Source organism: Rhopalosiphum maidis, chromosome 4 (assembly GCF_003676215.2).
Source record: "Rhopalosiphum maidis isolate BTI-1 chromosome 4, ASM367621v3, whole genome shotgun sequence".
Lineage (NCBI taxonomy): Eukaryota > Metazoa > Arthropoda > Insecta > Hemiptera > Aphididae > Rhopalosiphum > Rhopalosiphum maidis.
Genome location: NC_040880.1, coordinates 52,586,833 through 52,600,767, shown reverse-complemented (window position 1 = coordinate 52,600,767; position 13,935 = coordinate 52,586,833). Strand labels below are relative to the sequence as shown.

The window sequence follows — 13,935 nt, the reverse complement described above, 5'->3', positions numbered from 1 at the left end:
TATTAAAGACAATATAAAAACAGAATCACAAAAAAAAATAAATATTGAATCTAAAACTACCGAAATTATCAAACATGAAATAATAACTGATAAACCAAAAACTGATAAAATAGAATTGACTAAAACTGACTCAAAAGAAACAATTAAATTAACACCCATTGAAAAGGAAATCCCTGAAAGTCTAAAAACTGATTCAATACTAGATAAACTTACAATCGAAAAATCTGATACTGTTAAAGACGATACAAAAACAGAATCACAAAAAAAAATAAATATTGAATCTAAAACTACCGAAATTATCAAACATGAAATAATAACTGATAAACCAAAAACTGAAAAAATAGAATTGACTAAATCTGACTCAAAAGATTCGATTAAATCAATAGCTAGTGCAAAAGACGTGAAGGTATTATTAACTGACGATAAAGATCAAAAAGAACCTACAACTGATAAAATAAAATTGACTAAATCTGACTCGAAAGATTCAATTACATCGTATAGTAGTGAACTTGACCTGAAAGGAATATTAACTGACGATAAAGATCAAACAATACCAAAAACTGATAAAATAGAATTAACTAAATCTGACTCTTTAGATTCGAACAAATCAATAACTAGAGAAAAAGACGTGAAGGTATTATTAACTGATGATAAAGATCAAAGAGAACCTAAAACTGATAATATAGAATTGACTAAATCTGACTCGAAAGAAATTATTAAATTAACACCCGTTGAAAAAGACATACCTGAAAGTCTAAAAACTGATTCAGTTCTAGATAAACATACAATCGAAAAATCTGATACTATTATAGACGATATGAAAACAGTATCCCAAAACATAATAAATATTGAATCTAAAACTACTGAAATTATCAAACATGAACTAATAACTGATAAAATAGAATTGACTAAATCTGACTCGAAAGATTCGATTAAATCAATAGCTAGTGAAAAAGACGTGAAGGTATTATTAACTGACGATAAAGATCGAAAATATCCTACAACTGATAAAGTAGAATTGACTAAATCTGACTCAAAAGAAACAATTAAATTAACACCCGTTGAAAAGGACATCCCTGAAAGTCTAAAAACTGATTCAGTTCTAGATAAAATTACAATCGAAAAATCTGATACTGTTAAAGACGATATTAAAACAGAATCACAAAAAATAATAAATATTGAATCTAAAACTACCGAAATTATCAAACATGAAATAATAACTGATTTACCAAAAACAGATAAAATAGAATTGACTAAATCTGACTCTTTAGATTCGAACAAATCAATAACTAGAGAAAAAGACGTGAAGGTATTATTAACTGATGATAAAGCTCAAAGAGAACCTACAACTGATAAAATAGAATTGACTAAATCTGACTCGAAAGATTCGATTAAATCTATAGCTAGTGAAAAAGACGTGAAGGTATTATTAACTGACGATAAAGATCAAAAAGAACATACAACTAATAAAATAGAATTGACTAAATCTGACTCAAAAGAAACAATTAAATTAACACCCGTTGAAAAGGACATCTCTGAAAGTCTAAAAACTGATTCAGTTCTAGATAAAATTACAATCGAAAAATCTGATACTGTTAAAGACGATATTAAAACAGAATCACAAAAAATAATAAATATTGAATCTAAAACTACCGAAATTATCAAACATGAAATAATAACTGATGTTCCAATAACAGATAAAATAGAATTGACTAAATCTGACTCAAAAGATTCCATTAAATCAATAGCTAGTGAACTTGACCTGAAAGGATTATTAACTGATGATAAAGATCACAAAATACCCAAAACTGATAAAATAGAATTGACTAAATCTGACTCGAAAGATTCGATTAAATCTATAGCTAGTGAAAAAGACGTGAAGGTATTATTAACTGACGATAAACATCAAAAAGAAACTATAACTGATAAAGTAAAATTGACTAAATCCGACTCAAAAGAAACAATTAAATTAACACCCGTTGAAATGGACATCCCTGAAAGTTTAAAAACTGATTCAGTTTTAGATAAAATTACAATCGAAAAATCTGATACTATTATAGACGATATGAAAACAGTATCCCAAAACATAATAAATATTGAATCTAAAACTACTGAAATTATCAAACATGAACTAATAACTGATAAAATAGAATTGACTAAATCTGACTCGAAAGATTCGATTAAATCAATAGCTAGTGAAAAAGACGTGAAGGTATTATTAACTGACGATAGAGATCAAAAAGAAACTATAACTGATAAAATAAAATTGAGTAAATCTGGCTCGAAAGATTCAATTACATCGTATAGTAGTGAACTTGACCTGAAAGGATTATTAACTGACGATAAAGATCACACAATACCAAAAACTGATAAAATAGAATTGACTAAATCTGACTCGAAAGATTCGATTAAATCAATAGCTAGTGAAAAAGACGTGAAGGTAATATTAACTGACGATAAAGATCAAAAAGATCCTACAACTGATAAAATAAAATTGAGTAAATCTGTCTCGAAAGATTCAATTACATTGTATAGTAGTGAACTTGACCTGAAAAGATTATTAACTGACGATAAAGATCACACAATACCAAAAACTGATAAAATAGAATTGACTAAATCTGACTCAAAAGATTCGATTAAATCAATAGCTAGTGAAAAAGACGGGAAGGTATTATTAACTGACGATAGAGATCAAAAAGAAACTATAACTGATAAAATAAAATTGAGTAAATCTGACTCGAAAGATTCAATTACATCGTATAGTAGTGAACTTGACCTGAAAGGATTATTAACTGACGATAAAGATCACACAATACCAAAAACTGATAAAATAGAATTGACTAAATCTGACTCGAAAGATTCGATTAAATCAATAGCTAGTGAAAAAGACGTGAAGGTATTATTAACTGACGATAAAGATCGAAAATATCCTACAACTGATAAAGTAGAATTGACTAAATCTGACTCAAATGAAACAATTAAATTAACACCCGTTGAAAAGGACATCCCTGAAAGTCTAAAAACTGATTCAGTTCTAGATAAAATTACAATCGAAAAATCTGATACTGTTAAAGACGATATTAAAACAGAATCACAAAAAATAATAAATATTGAATCTAAAACTACCGAAATTATCAAACATGAAATAATAACTGATGTTCCAATAACAGATAAAATAGAATTGACTAAATCTGACTCAAAAGATTCCATTAAATCAATAGCTAGTGAACTTGACCTGAAAGGATTGTTAACTGATGATAAAGATCACAAAATACCCAAAACTGATAAAATAGAATTGACTAAATCTGACTCGAAAGATTCGATTAAATCAATAGCTAGTGAAAAAGACGGGAAGGTATTATTAACTGACGATAAAGATCAAAAAGAAACTATAACTGATAAAGTAAAATTGACTAAATCCTACTCAAAAGAAACAATTAAATTAACACCCGTTGAAATGGACATCCCTGAAAGTCTAAAAACTGATTCAGTTCTAGATAAAATTACAATCAAAAAATCTGATACTATTATAGACGATATTAAAACAGAATCACAAAAAATAATAAATATTGAATCCAAAACTACCGAAATTATCAAACATGAAATAATAACTGATTTACCAAAAACAGATAAAATAGAATTGACTAAATCTGACTCAAAAGATTTTATTAAATCAATAGCTAGTGAACTTGACCTGATAGGATTATTAACTGATGATAAAGATCACAAAATACCCAAAACTGATAAAATAGAATTGACTAAATCTGACTCGAAAGATTCGATTAAAACTATAGCTAGTGAAAAAGACGTGAAGGTATTATTAACTGACGATAAACATCAAAAAGAAACTATAACTGATAAAGTAAAATTGACTAAATCCGACTCAAAAGAAACAATTAAATTAACACCCGTTGAAATGGACATCCCTGAAAGTTTAAAAACTGATTCAGTTTTAGATAAAATTACAATCGAAAAATCTGATACTATTATAGACGATATGAAAACAGTATCCCAAAACATAATAAATATTGAATCTAAAACTACTGAAATTATCAAACATGAACTAATAACTGATAAAATAGAATTGACTAAATCTGACTCGAAAGATTCGATTAAATCAATAGCTAGTGAAAAAGACGTGAAGGTATTATTAACTGACGATAGAGATCAAAAAGAAACTATAACTGATAAAATAAAATTGAGTAAATCTGGCTCGAAAGATTCAATTACATCGTATAGTAGTGAACTTGACCTGAAAGGATTATTAACTGACGATAAAGATCACACAATACCAAAAACTGATAAAATAGAATTGACTAAATCTGACTCGAAAGATTCGATTAAATCAATAGCTAGTGAAAAAGACGTGAAGGTAATATTAACTGACGATAAAGATCAAAAAGATCCTACAACTGATAAAATAAAATTGAGTAAATCTGTCTCGAAAGATTCAATTACATTGTATAGTAGTGAACTTGACCTGAAAAGATTATTAACTGACGATAAAGATCACACAATACCAAAAACTGATAAAATAGAATTGACTAAATCTGACTCAAAAGATTCGATTAAATCAATAGCTAGTGAAAAAGACGGGAAGGTATTATTAACTGACGATAGAGATCAAAAAGAAACTATAACTGATAAAATAAAATTGAGTAAATCTGACTCGAAAGATTCAATTACATCGTATAGTAGTGAACTTGACCTGAAAGGATTATTAACTGACGATAAAGATCACACAATACCAAAAACTGATAAAATAGAATTGACTAAATCTGACTCGAAAGATTCGATTAAATCAATAGCTAGTGAAAAAGACGTGAAGGTATTATTAACTGACGATAAAGATCGAAAATATCCTACAACTGATAAAGTAGAATTGACTAAATCTGACTCAAATGAAACAATTAAATTAACACCCGTTGAAAAGGACATCCCTGAAAGTCTAAAAACTGATTCAGTTCTAGATAAAATTACAATCGAAAAATCTGATACTGTTAAAGACGATATTAAAACAGAATCACAAAAAATAATAAATATTGAATCTAAAACTACCGAAATTATCAAACATGAAATAATAACTGATTTACCAAAAACAGATAAAATAGAATTGACTAAATCTGACTCGAAAGATTCGATTAAATCAATAGCTAGTGAAAAAGACGTGAAGGTATTATTAACTGACGATAAAGAACAAAAAGATCCTACAACTGATAAAATAAAATTGAGTAAATCTGACTCGAAAGATTCAATTACATCGTATAGTAGTGAACTTGACCTGAAAGGATTATTAACTGACGATAAAGATCGAAAATATCCTACAACTGATAAAGTAGAATTGACTAAATCTGACTCAAAAGAAACAATTAAATTAACACCCGTTGAAAAGGACATCCCTGAAAGTCTAAAAACTGATTCAGTTCTAGATAAAATTACAATCGAAAAATCTGATACTGTTAAAGACGATATTAAAACAGAATCACAAAAAATAATAAATATTGAATCTAAAACTACCGAAATTATCAAACATGAAATAATAACTGATTTACCAAAAACAGATAAAATAGAATTGATTAAATCTGACTCGAAAGATTCGATTAAATCAATAGCTAGTGAACTTGACCTGAAAGGATTATTAACTGACGATAAAGATCACAAAATACCCAAAACTGATAAAATAGAATTGACTAAATCTGACTCGAAAGATTCGATTAAATCAATAGCTAGTGAAAAAGACGTGAAGGTATTATTAACTGACGATAAAGATCGAAAATATCCTACAACTGATAAAGTAGAATTGACTAAATCTGACTCAAAAGAAACAATTAAATTAACACCCGTTGAAAAGGACATCCCTGAAAGTCTAAAAACTGATTCAGTTCTAGATAAAATTACAATCAAAAAATCTGATACTATTATAGACGATATTAAAACAGAATCACAAAAAATAATAAATATTGAATCCAAAACTACCGAAATTATCAAACATGAAATAATAACTGATGTACCAAAAACAGATAAAATAGAATTGACTAAATCTGACTCTTTAGATACGAACAAATCAATAACTAGAGAAAAAGACGTGAAGGTATTATTAACTGATGATAAAGATCAAAGAGAACCTACAACTGATAAAATAGAATTGACTAAATCTGACTCAAAAGATTTTATTAAATCAATAGCTAGTGAACTTGACCTGAAAGGATTATTAACTGACGATAAAGATCACAAAATACCCAAAACTGATAAAATAGAATTGACTAAATCTGACTCGAAAGATTCGATTAAATCTATAGCTAGTGAAAAAGACGTGAAGGTATTATTAACTGACGATAAACATCAAAAAGAAACTATAACTGATAAAATAAAATTGAGTAAATCTGACTCGAAAGATTCAATTACATCGTATAGTAGTGAACTTGACCTGAAAGGATTATTAACTGACGATAAAGATCACACAATACCAAAAACTGATAAAATAGAATTGACTAAATCTGACTCGAAAGATTCGATTAAATCAATAGCTAGTGAAAAAGACGTGAAGGTATTATTAACTGACGATAAAGATCGAAAATATCCTACAACTGATAAAGTAGAATTGACTAAATCTGACTCAAAAGAAACAATTAAATTAACACCCGTTGAAAAGGACATCCCTGAAAGTCTAAAAACTGATTCAGTTCTAGATAAAATTACAATCGAAAAATCTGATACTGTTAAAGACGATATTAAAACAGAATCACAAAAAATAATAAATATTGAATCTAAAACTACCGAAATTATCAAACATGAAATAATAACTGATTTACCAAAAACAGATAAAATAGAATTGATTAAATCTGACTCGAAAGATTCGATTAAATCAATAGCTAGTGAACTTGACCTGAAAGGATTATTAACTGATGATAAAGATCACAAAATACCCAAAACTGATAAAATAGAATTGACTAAATCTGACTCGAAAGATTCGATTAAATCTATAGCTAGTGAAAAAGACGTGAAGGTATTATTAACTGACGATAAACATCAAAAAGAAACTATAACTGATAAAGTAAAATTGACTAAATCCGACTCAAAAGAAACAATTAAATTAACACCCGTTGAAATGGACATCCCTGAAAGTCTAAAAACTGATTCAGTTTTAGATAAAATTACAATCGAAAAATCTGATACTATTATAGACGATATGAAAACAGTATCCCAAAACATAATAAATATTGAATCTAAAACTACTGAAATTATCAAACATGAACTAATAACTGATAAAATAGAATTGACTAAATCTGACTCGAAAGATTCGATTAAATCAATAGCTAGTGAAAAAGACGTGAAGGTAATATTAACTGACGATAAAGATCAAAAAGATCCTACAACTGATAAAATAAAATTGAGTAAATCTGACTCGAAAGATTCAAATACATTGTATAGTAGTGAACTTGACCTGAAAGGATTATTAACTGACGATAAAGATCACACAATACCAAAAACTGATAAAATAGAATTGACTAAATCTGACTCAAAAGATTCGATTATATCAATAGCTAGTGAAAAAGACGGGAAGGTATTACTAACTGACGATAGAGATCAAAAAGAGACTATAACTGATAAAATAAAATTGAGTAAATCTGACTCGAAAGATTCAATTACATCGTATAGTAGTGAACTTGACCTGAAAGGATTATTAACTGAGGATAAAGATCACACAATACCAAAAACTGATAAAATAGAATTGACTAAATCTGACTCGAAAGATTCGATTAAATCAATAGCTAGTGAAAAAGACGTGAAGGTAATATTAACTGACGATAAAGATCAAAAAGATCCTACAACTGATAAAATAAAATTGAGTAAATCTGTCTCGAAAGATTCAATTACATTGTATAGTAGTGAACTTGACCTGAAAAGATTATTAACTGACGATAAAGATCACACAATACCAAAAACTGATAAAATAGAATTGACTAAATCTGACTCAAAAGATTCGATTAAATCAATAGCTAGTGAAAAAGACGGGAAGGTATTATTAACTGACGATAGAGATCAAAAAGAAACTATAACTGATAAAATAAAATTGAGTAAATCTGACTCGAAAGATTCAATTACATCGTATAGTAGTGAACTTGACCTGAAAGGATTATTAACTGACGATAAAGATCACACAATACCAAAAACTGATAAAATAGAATTGACTAAATCTGACTCGAAAGATTCGATTAAATCAATAGCTAGTGAAAAAGACGTGAAGGTATTATTAACTGACGATAAAGATCGAAAATATCCTACAACTGATAAAGTAGAATTGACTAAATCTGACTCAAATGAAACAATTAAATTAACACCCGTTGAAAAGGACATCCCTGAAAGTCTAAAAACTGATTCAGTTCTAGATAAAATTACAATCGAAAAATCTGATACTGTTAAAGACGATATTAAAACAGAATCACAAAAAATAATAAATATTGAATCTAAAACTACCGAAATTATCAAACATGAAATAATAACTGATTTACCAAAAACAGATAAAATAGAATTGACTAAATCTGACTCGAAAGATTCGATTAAATCAATAGCTAGTGAAAAAGACGTGAAGGTATTATTAACTGACGATAAAGATCAAAAAGATCCTACAACTGATAAAATAAAATTGAGTAAATCTGACTCGAAAGATTCAATTACATCGTATAGTAGTGAACTTGACCTGAAAGGATTATTAACTGACGATAAAGATCGAAAATATCCTACAACTGATAAAGTAGAATTGACTAAATCTGACTCAAAAGAAACAATTAAATTAACACCCGTTGAAAAGGACATCCCTGAAAGTCTAAAAACTGATTCAGTTCTAGATAAAATTACAATCGAAAAATCTGATACTGTTAAAGACGATATTAAAACAGAATCACAAAAAATAATAAATATTGAATCTAAAACTACCGAAATTATCAAACATGAAATAATAACTGATTTACCAAAAACAGATAAAATAGAATTGATTAAATCTGACTCGAAAGATTCGATTAAATCAATAGCTAGTGAACTTGACCTGAAAGGATTATTAACTGACGATAAAGATCACAAAATACCCAAAACTGATAAAATAGAATTGACTAAATCTGACTCGAAAGATTCGATTAAATCAATAGCTAGTGAAAAAGACGTGAAGGTATTATTAACTGACGATAAAGATCGAAAATATCCTACAACTGATAAAGTAGAATTGACTAAATCTGACTCAAAAGAAACAATTAAATTAACACCCGTTGAAAAGGACATCCCTGAAAGTCTAAAAACTGATTCAGTTCTAGATAAAATTACAATCAAAAAATCTGATACTATTATAGACGATATTAAAACAGAATCACAAAAAATAATAAATATTGAATCCAAAACTACCGAAATTATCAAACATGAAATAATAACTGATGTACCAAAAACAGATAAAATAGAATTGACTAAATCTGACTCTTTAGATTCGAACAAATCAATAACTAGAGAAAAAGACGTGAAGGTATTATTAACTGATGATAAAGATCAAAGAGAACCTACAACTGATAAAATAGAATTGACTAAATCTGACTCAAAAGATTTTATTAAATCAATAGCTAGTGAACTTGACCTGAAAGGATTATTAACTGATGATAAAGATCACAAAATACCCAAAACTGATAAAATAGAATTGACTAAATCTGACTCGAAAGATTCGATTAAATCAATAGCTATTGAAAAAGACGTGAAGGTATTATTAACTGACGATAGAGATCAAAAAGAAACTATAACTGATAAAATAAAATTGAGTAAATCTGACTCGAAAGATTCAATTACATCGTATAGTAGTGAACTTGACCTGAAAGGATTATTAACTGACGATAAAGATCACACAATACCAAAAACTGATAAAATAGAATTGACTAAATCTGACTCGAAAGATTCGATTAAATCAATAGCTAGTGAAAAAGACGTGAAGGTATTATTAACTGACGATAAAGATCGAAAATATCCTACAACTGATAAAGTAGAATTGACTAAATCTGACTCAAAAGAAACAATTAAATTAACACCCGTTGAAAAGGACATCCCTGAAAGTCTAAAAACTGATTCAGTTCTAGATAAAATTACAATCGAAAAATCTGATACTGTTAAAGACGATATTAAAACAGAATCACAAAAATAATAAATATTGAATCTAAAACTACCGAAATTATCAAACATGAAATAATAACTGATTTACCAAAAACAGATAAAATAGAATTGATTAAATCTGACTCGAAAGATTCGATTAAATCAATAGCTAGTGAACTTGACCTGAAAGGATTATTAACTGATGATAAAGATCACAAAATACCCAAAACTGATAAAATAGAATTGACTAAATCTGACTCGAAAGATTCGATTAAATCTATAGCTAGTGAAAAAGACGTGAAGGTATTATTAACTGACGATAAACATCAAAAAGAAACTATAACTGATAAAGTAAAATTGACTAAATCCGACTCAAAAGAAACAATTAAATTAACACCCGTTGAAATGGACATCCCTGAAAGTCTAAAAACTGATTCAGTTTTAGATAAAATTACAATCGAAAAATCTGATACTATTATAGACGATATGAAAACAGTATCCCAAAACATAATAAATATTGAATCTAAAACTACTGAAATTATCAAACATGAACTAATAACTGATAAAATAGAATTGACTAAATCTGACTCGAAAGATTCGATTAAATCAATAGCTAGTGAAAAAGACGTGAAGGTAATATTAACTGATGATAAAGATCAAAAAGATACTACAACTGATAAAATAAAATTGAGTAAATCTGACTCGAAAGATTCAAATACATTGTATAGTAGTGAACTTGACCTGAAAGGATTATTAACTGACGATAAAGATCACACAATACCAAAAACTGATAAAATAGAATTGACTAAATCTGACTCAAAAGATTCGATTATATCAATAGCTAGTGAAAAAGACGGGAAGGTATTACTAACTGACGATAGAGATCAAAAAGAGACTATAACTGATAAAATAAAATTGAGAAAATCTGACTCGAAAGATTCAATTACATCGTATAGTAGTGAACTTGACCTGAAAGGATTATTAACTGAGGATAAAGATCACACAATACCAAAAACTGATAAAATAGAATTGACTAAATCTGACTCAAAAGATTCGATTAAATCAATAGCTAGTGAAAAAGACGTGAAGGTATTATTAACTGACGATAAAGATCGAAAATATCCTACAACTGATAAAGTAGAATTGACTAAATCTGACTCAAAAGAAACAATTAAATTAACACCCGTTGAAAAGGACATCCCTGAAAGTCTAAAAACTGATTCAGTTCTAGATAAAATTACAATCGAAAAATCTGATACTGTTAAAGACGATATTAAAACAGAATCACAAAAAATAATAAATATTGAATCTAAAACTACCGAAATTATCAAACATGAAATAATAACTGATTTACCAAAAACAGATAAAATAGAATTGATTAAATCTGACTCGAAAGATTCGATTAAATCAATAGCTAGTGAACTTGACCTGAAAGGATTATTAACTGATGATAAAGATCACAAAATACCCAAAACTGATAAAATAGAATTGACTAAAACTGACTCGAAAGATTCGATTAAATCTATAGCTAGTGAAAAAGACGTGAAGGTATTATTAACTGACGATAAACATCAAAAAGAAACTATAACTGATAAAGTAAAATTGACTAAATCCGACTCAAAAGAAACAATTAAATTAACACCCGTTGAAATGGACATCCCTGAAAGTCTAAAAACTGATTCAGTTTTAGATAAAATTACAATCGAAAAATCTGATACTATTATAGACGATATGAAAACAGTATCCCAAAACATAATAAATATTGAATCTAAAACTACTGAAATTATCAAACATGAACTAATAACTGATAAAATAGAATTGACTAAATCTGACTCGAAAGATTCGATTAAATCAATAGCTAGTGAAAAAGACGTGAAGGTAATATTAACTGACGATAAAGATCAAAAAGATCCTACAACTGATAAAATAAAATTGAGTAAATCTGACTCGAAAGATTCAATTACATTGTATAGTAGTGAACTTGACCTGAAAGGATTATTAACTGACGATAAAGATCACACAATACCAAAAACTGATAAAATAGAATTGACTAAATCTGACTCAAAAGATTCGATTAAATCAATAGCTAGTGAAAAAGACGGGAAGGTATTATTAACTGACGATAGAGATCAAAAAGAAACTATAACTGATAAAATAAAATTGAGTAAATCTGACTCGAAAGATTCAATTACATCGTATAGTAGTGAACTTGACCTGAAAGGATTATTAACTGACGATAAAGATCACACAATACCAAAAACTGATAAAATAGAATTGACTAAATCTGACTCAAAAGATTCGATTAAATCAATAGCTAGTGAAAAAGACGTGAAGGTATTATTAACTGACGATAAAGATCGAAAATATCCTACAACTGATAAAGTAGAATTGACTAAATCTGACTCAAAAGAAACAATTAAATTAACACCCGTTGAAAAGGACATCCCTGAAAGTCTAAAAACTGATTCAGTTCTAGATAAAATTACAATCGAAAAATCTGATACTGTTAAAGACGATATTAAAACAGAATCACAAAAAATAATAAATATTGAATCTAAAACTACCGAAATTATCAAACATGAAATAATAACTGATTTACCAAAAACAGATAAAATAGAATTGATTAAATCTGACTCGAAAGATTCGATTAAATCAATAGCTAGTGAACTTGACCTGAAAGGATTATTAACTGATGATAAAGATCACAAAATACCCAAAACTGATAAAATAGAATTGACTAAATCTGACTCGAAAGATTCGATTAAATCAATAGCTAGTGAAAAAGACGTGAAGGTATTATTAACTGACGATAAAGATCGAAAATATCCTACAACTGATAAAGTAGAATTGACTAAATCTGACTCAAAAGAAACAATTAAATTAACACCCGTTGAAAAGGACATCCCTGAAAGTCTAAAAACTGATTCGGTTCTAAATAAAATTACAATCGAAAAATCTGATACTGTTAAAGACGATATTAAAACAGAATCACAAAAAATAATAAATATTGAATCTAAAACTACCGAAATTATCAAACATGAAATAATAACTGATTTACCAAAAACAGATAAAATAGAATTGACTAAATCTGACTCGAAAAATTCGATTAAATCAATAGCTAGTGAAAAAGACGTGAAGGTATTATTAACTGACGATAAAGATCAAAAAGATCCTACAACTGATAAAATAAAATTGAGTAAATCTGCCTCGAAAGATTCAATTACATCGTATAGTAGTGAACTTGACTTGAAAGGATTATTAACTGACGATAAAGATCAAAAATATCCTACAACTGATAAAGTAGAATTGACTAAATCTGACTCAAAAGAAACAATTAAATTAAAACCCGTTGAAAAGGACATCCCTGAAAGTCTAAAAACTGATTCAGTTCTAGATAAAATTACAATCGAAAAATCTGATACTATTAAAGACGATATTAAAACAGAATCACAAAAAATGATAAATATTGAATCTAAAACTACCGAAATTATCAAACATGAATTAATAACTGATAAAATAGAATTGACTAAATCTGACTCGAAAGATTCGATTAAATCTATAGCTAGTGAAAAAGACGTGAAGGTATTATTAACTGACGATAAAGATCAAAAAGAACATACAACTGATAAAATAGAATTGACTAAATCTGACTCAAAAGAAACAATTAAATTAACACCCGTTGAAAAGGACATCCCTGAAAGTCTAAAAACTGATTCAGTTCTAGATAAAATTACAATAAAAAAATCTGATACTGTTAAAGACGATATTAAAACAGAATCACAAAAAATAATAAATATTGAATCCAAAACTACC

At 27.9% G+C, this 13,935-nt stretch overlaps 1 protein-coding gene across 1 annotated transcript in view; it reads left to right on the top strand.

Annotated features, from left to right (window-relative positions):
- The window catches only part of LOC113558317, a 40,466-nt gene that overhangs the window by 15,364 nt on the left and 11,167 nt on the right, over positions 1–13,935 (top strand). The window contains exons 13-22 of the mRNA XM_026963783.1: positions 9–400; positions 965–1,257; positions 4,840–6,067; positions 7,808–7,881; positions 8,005–8,020; positions 8,354–8,599; positions 8,744–9,465; positions 11,208–11,584; positions 11,939–12,058; positions 13,283–13,492. Coding sequence (XP_026819584.1) covers positions 9–400; positions 965–1,257; positions 4,840–6,067; positions 7,808–7,881; positions 8,005–8,020; positions 8,354–8,599; positions 8,744–9,465; positions 11,208–11,584; positions 11,939–12,058; positions 13,283–13,492 — 3,678 coding nt within the window. The remainder of the gene's footprint in view (positions 1–8; positions 401–964; positions 1,258–4,839; positions 6,068–7,807; positions 7,882–8,004; positions 8,021–8,353; positions 8,600–8,743; positions 9,466–11,207; positions 11,585–11,938; positions 12,059–13,282; positions 13,493–13,935) is intronic.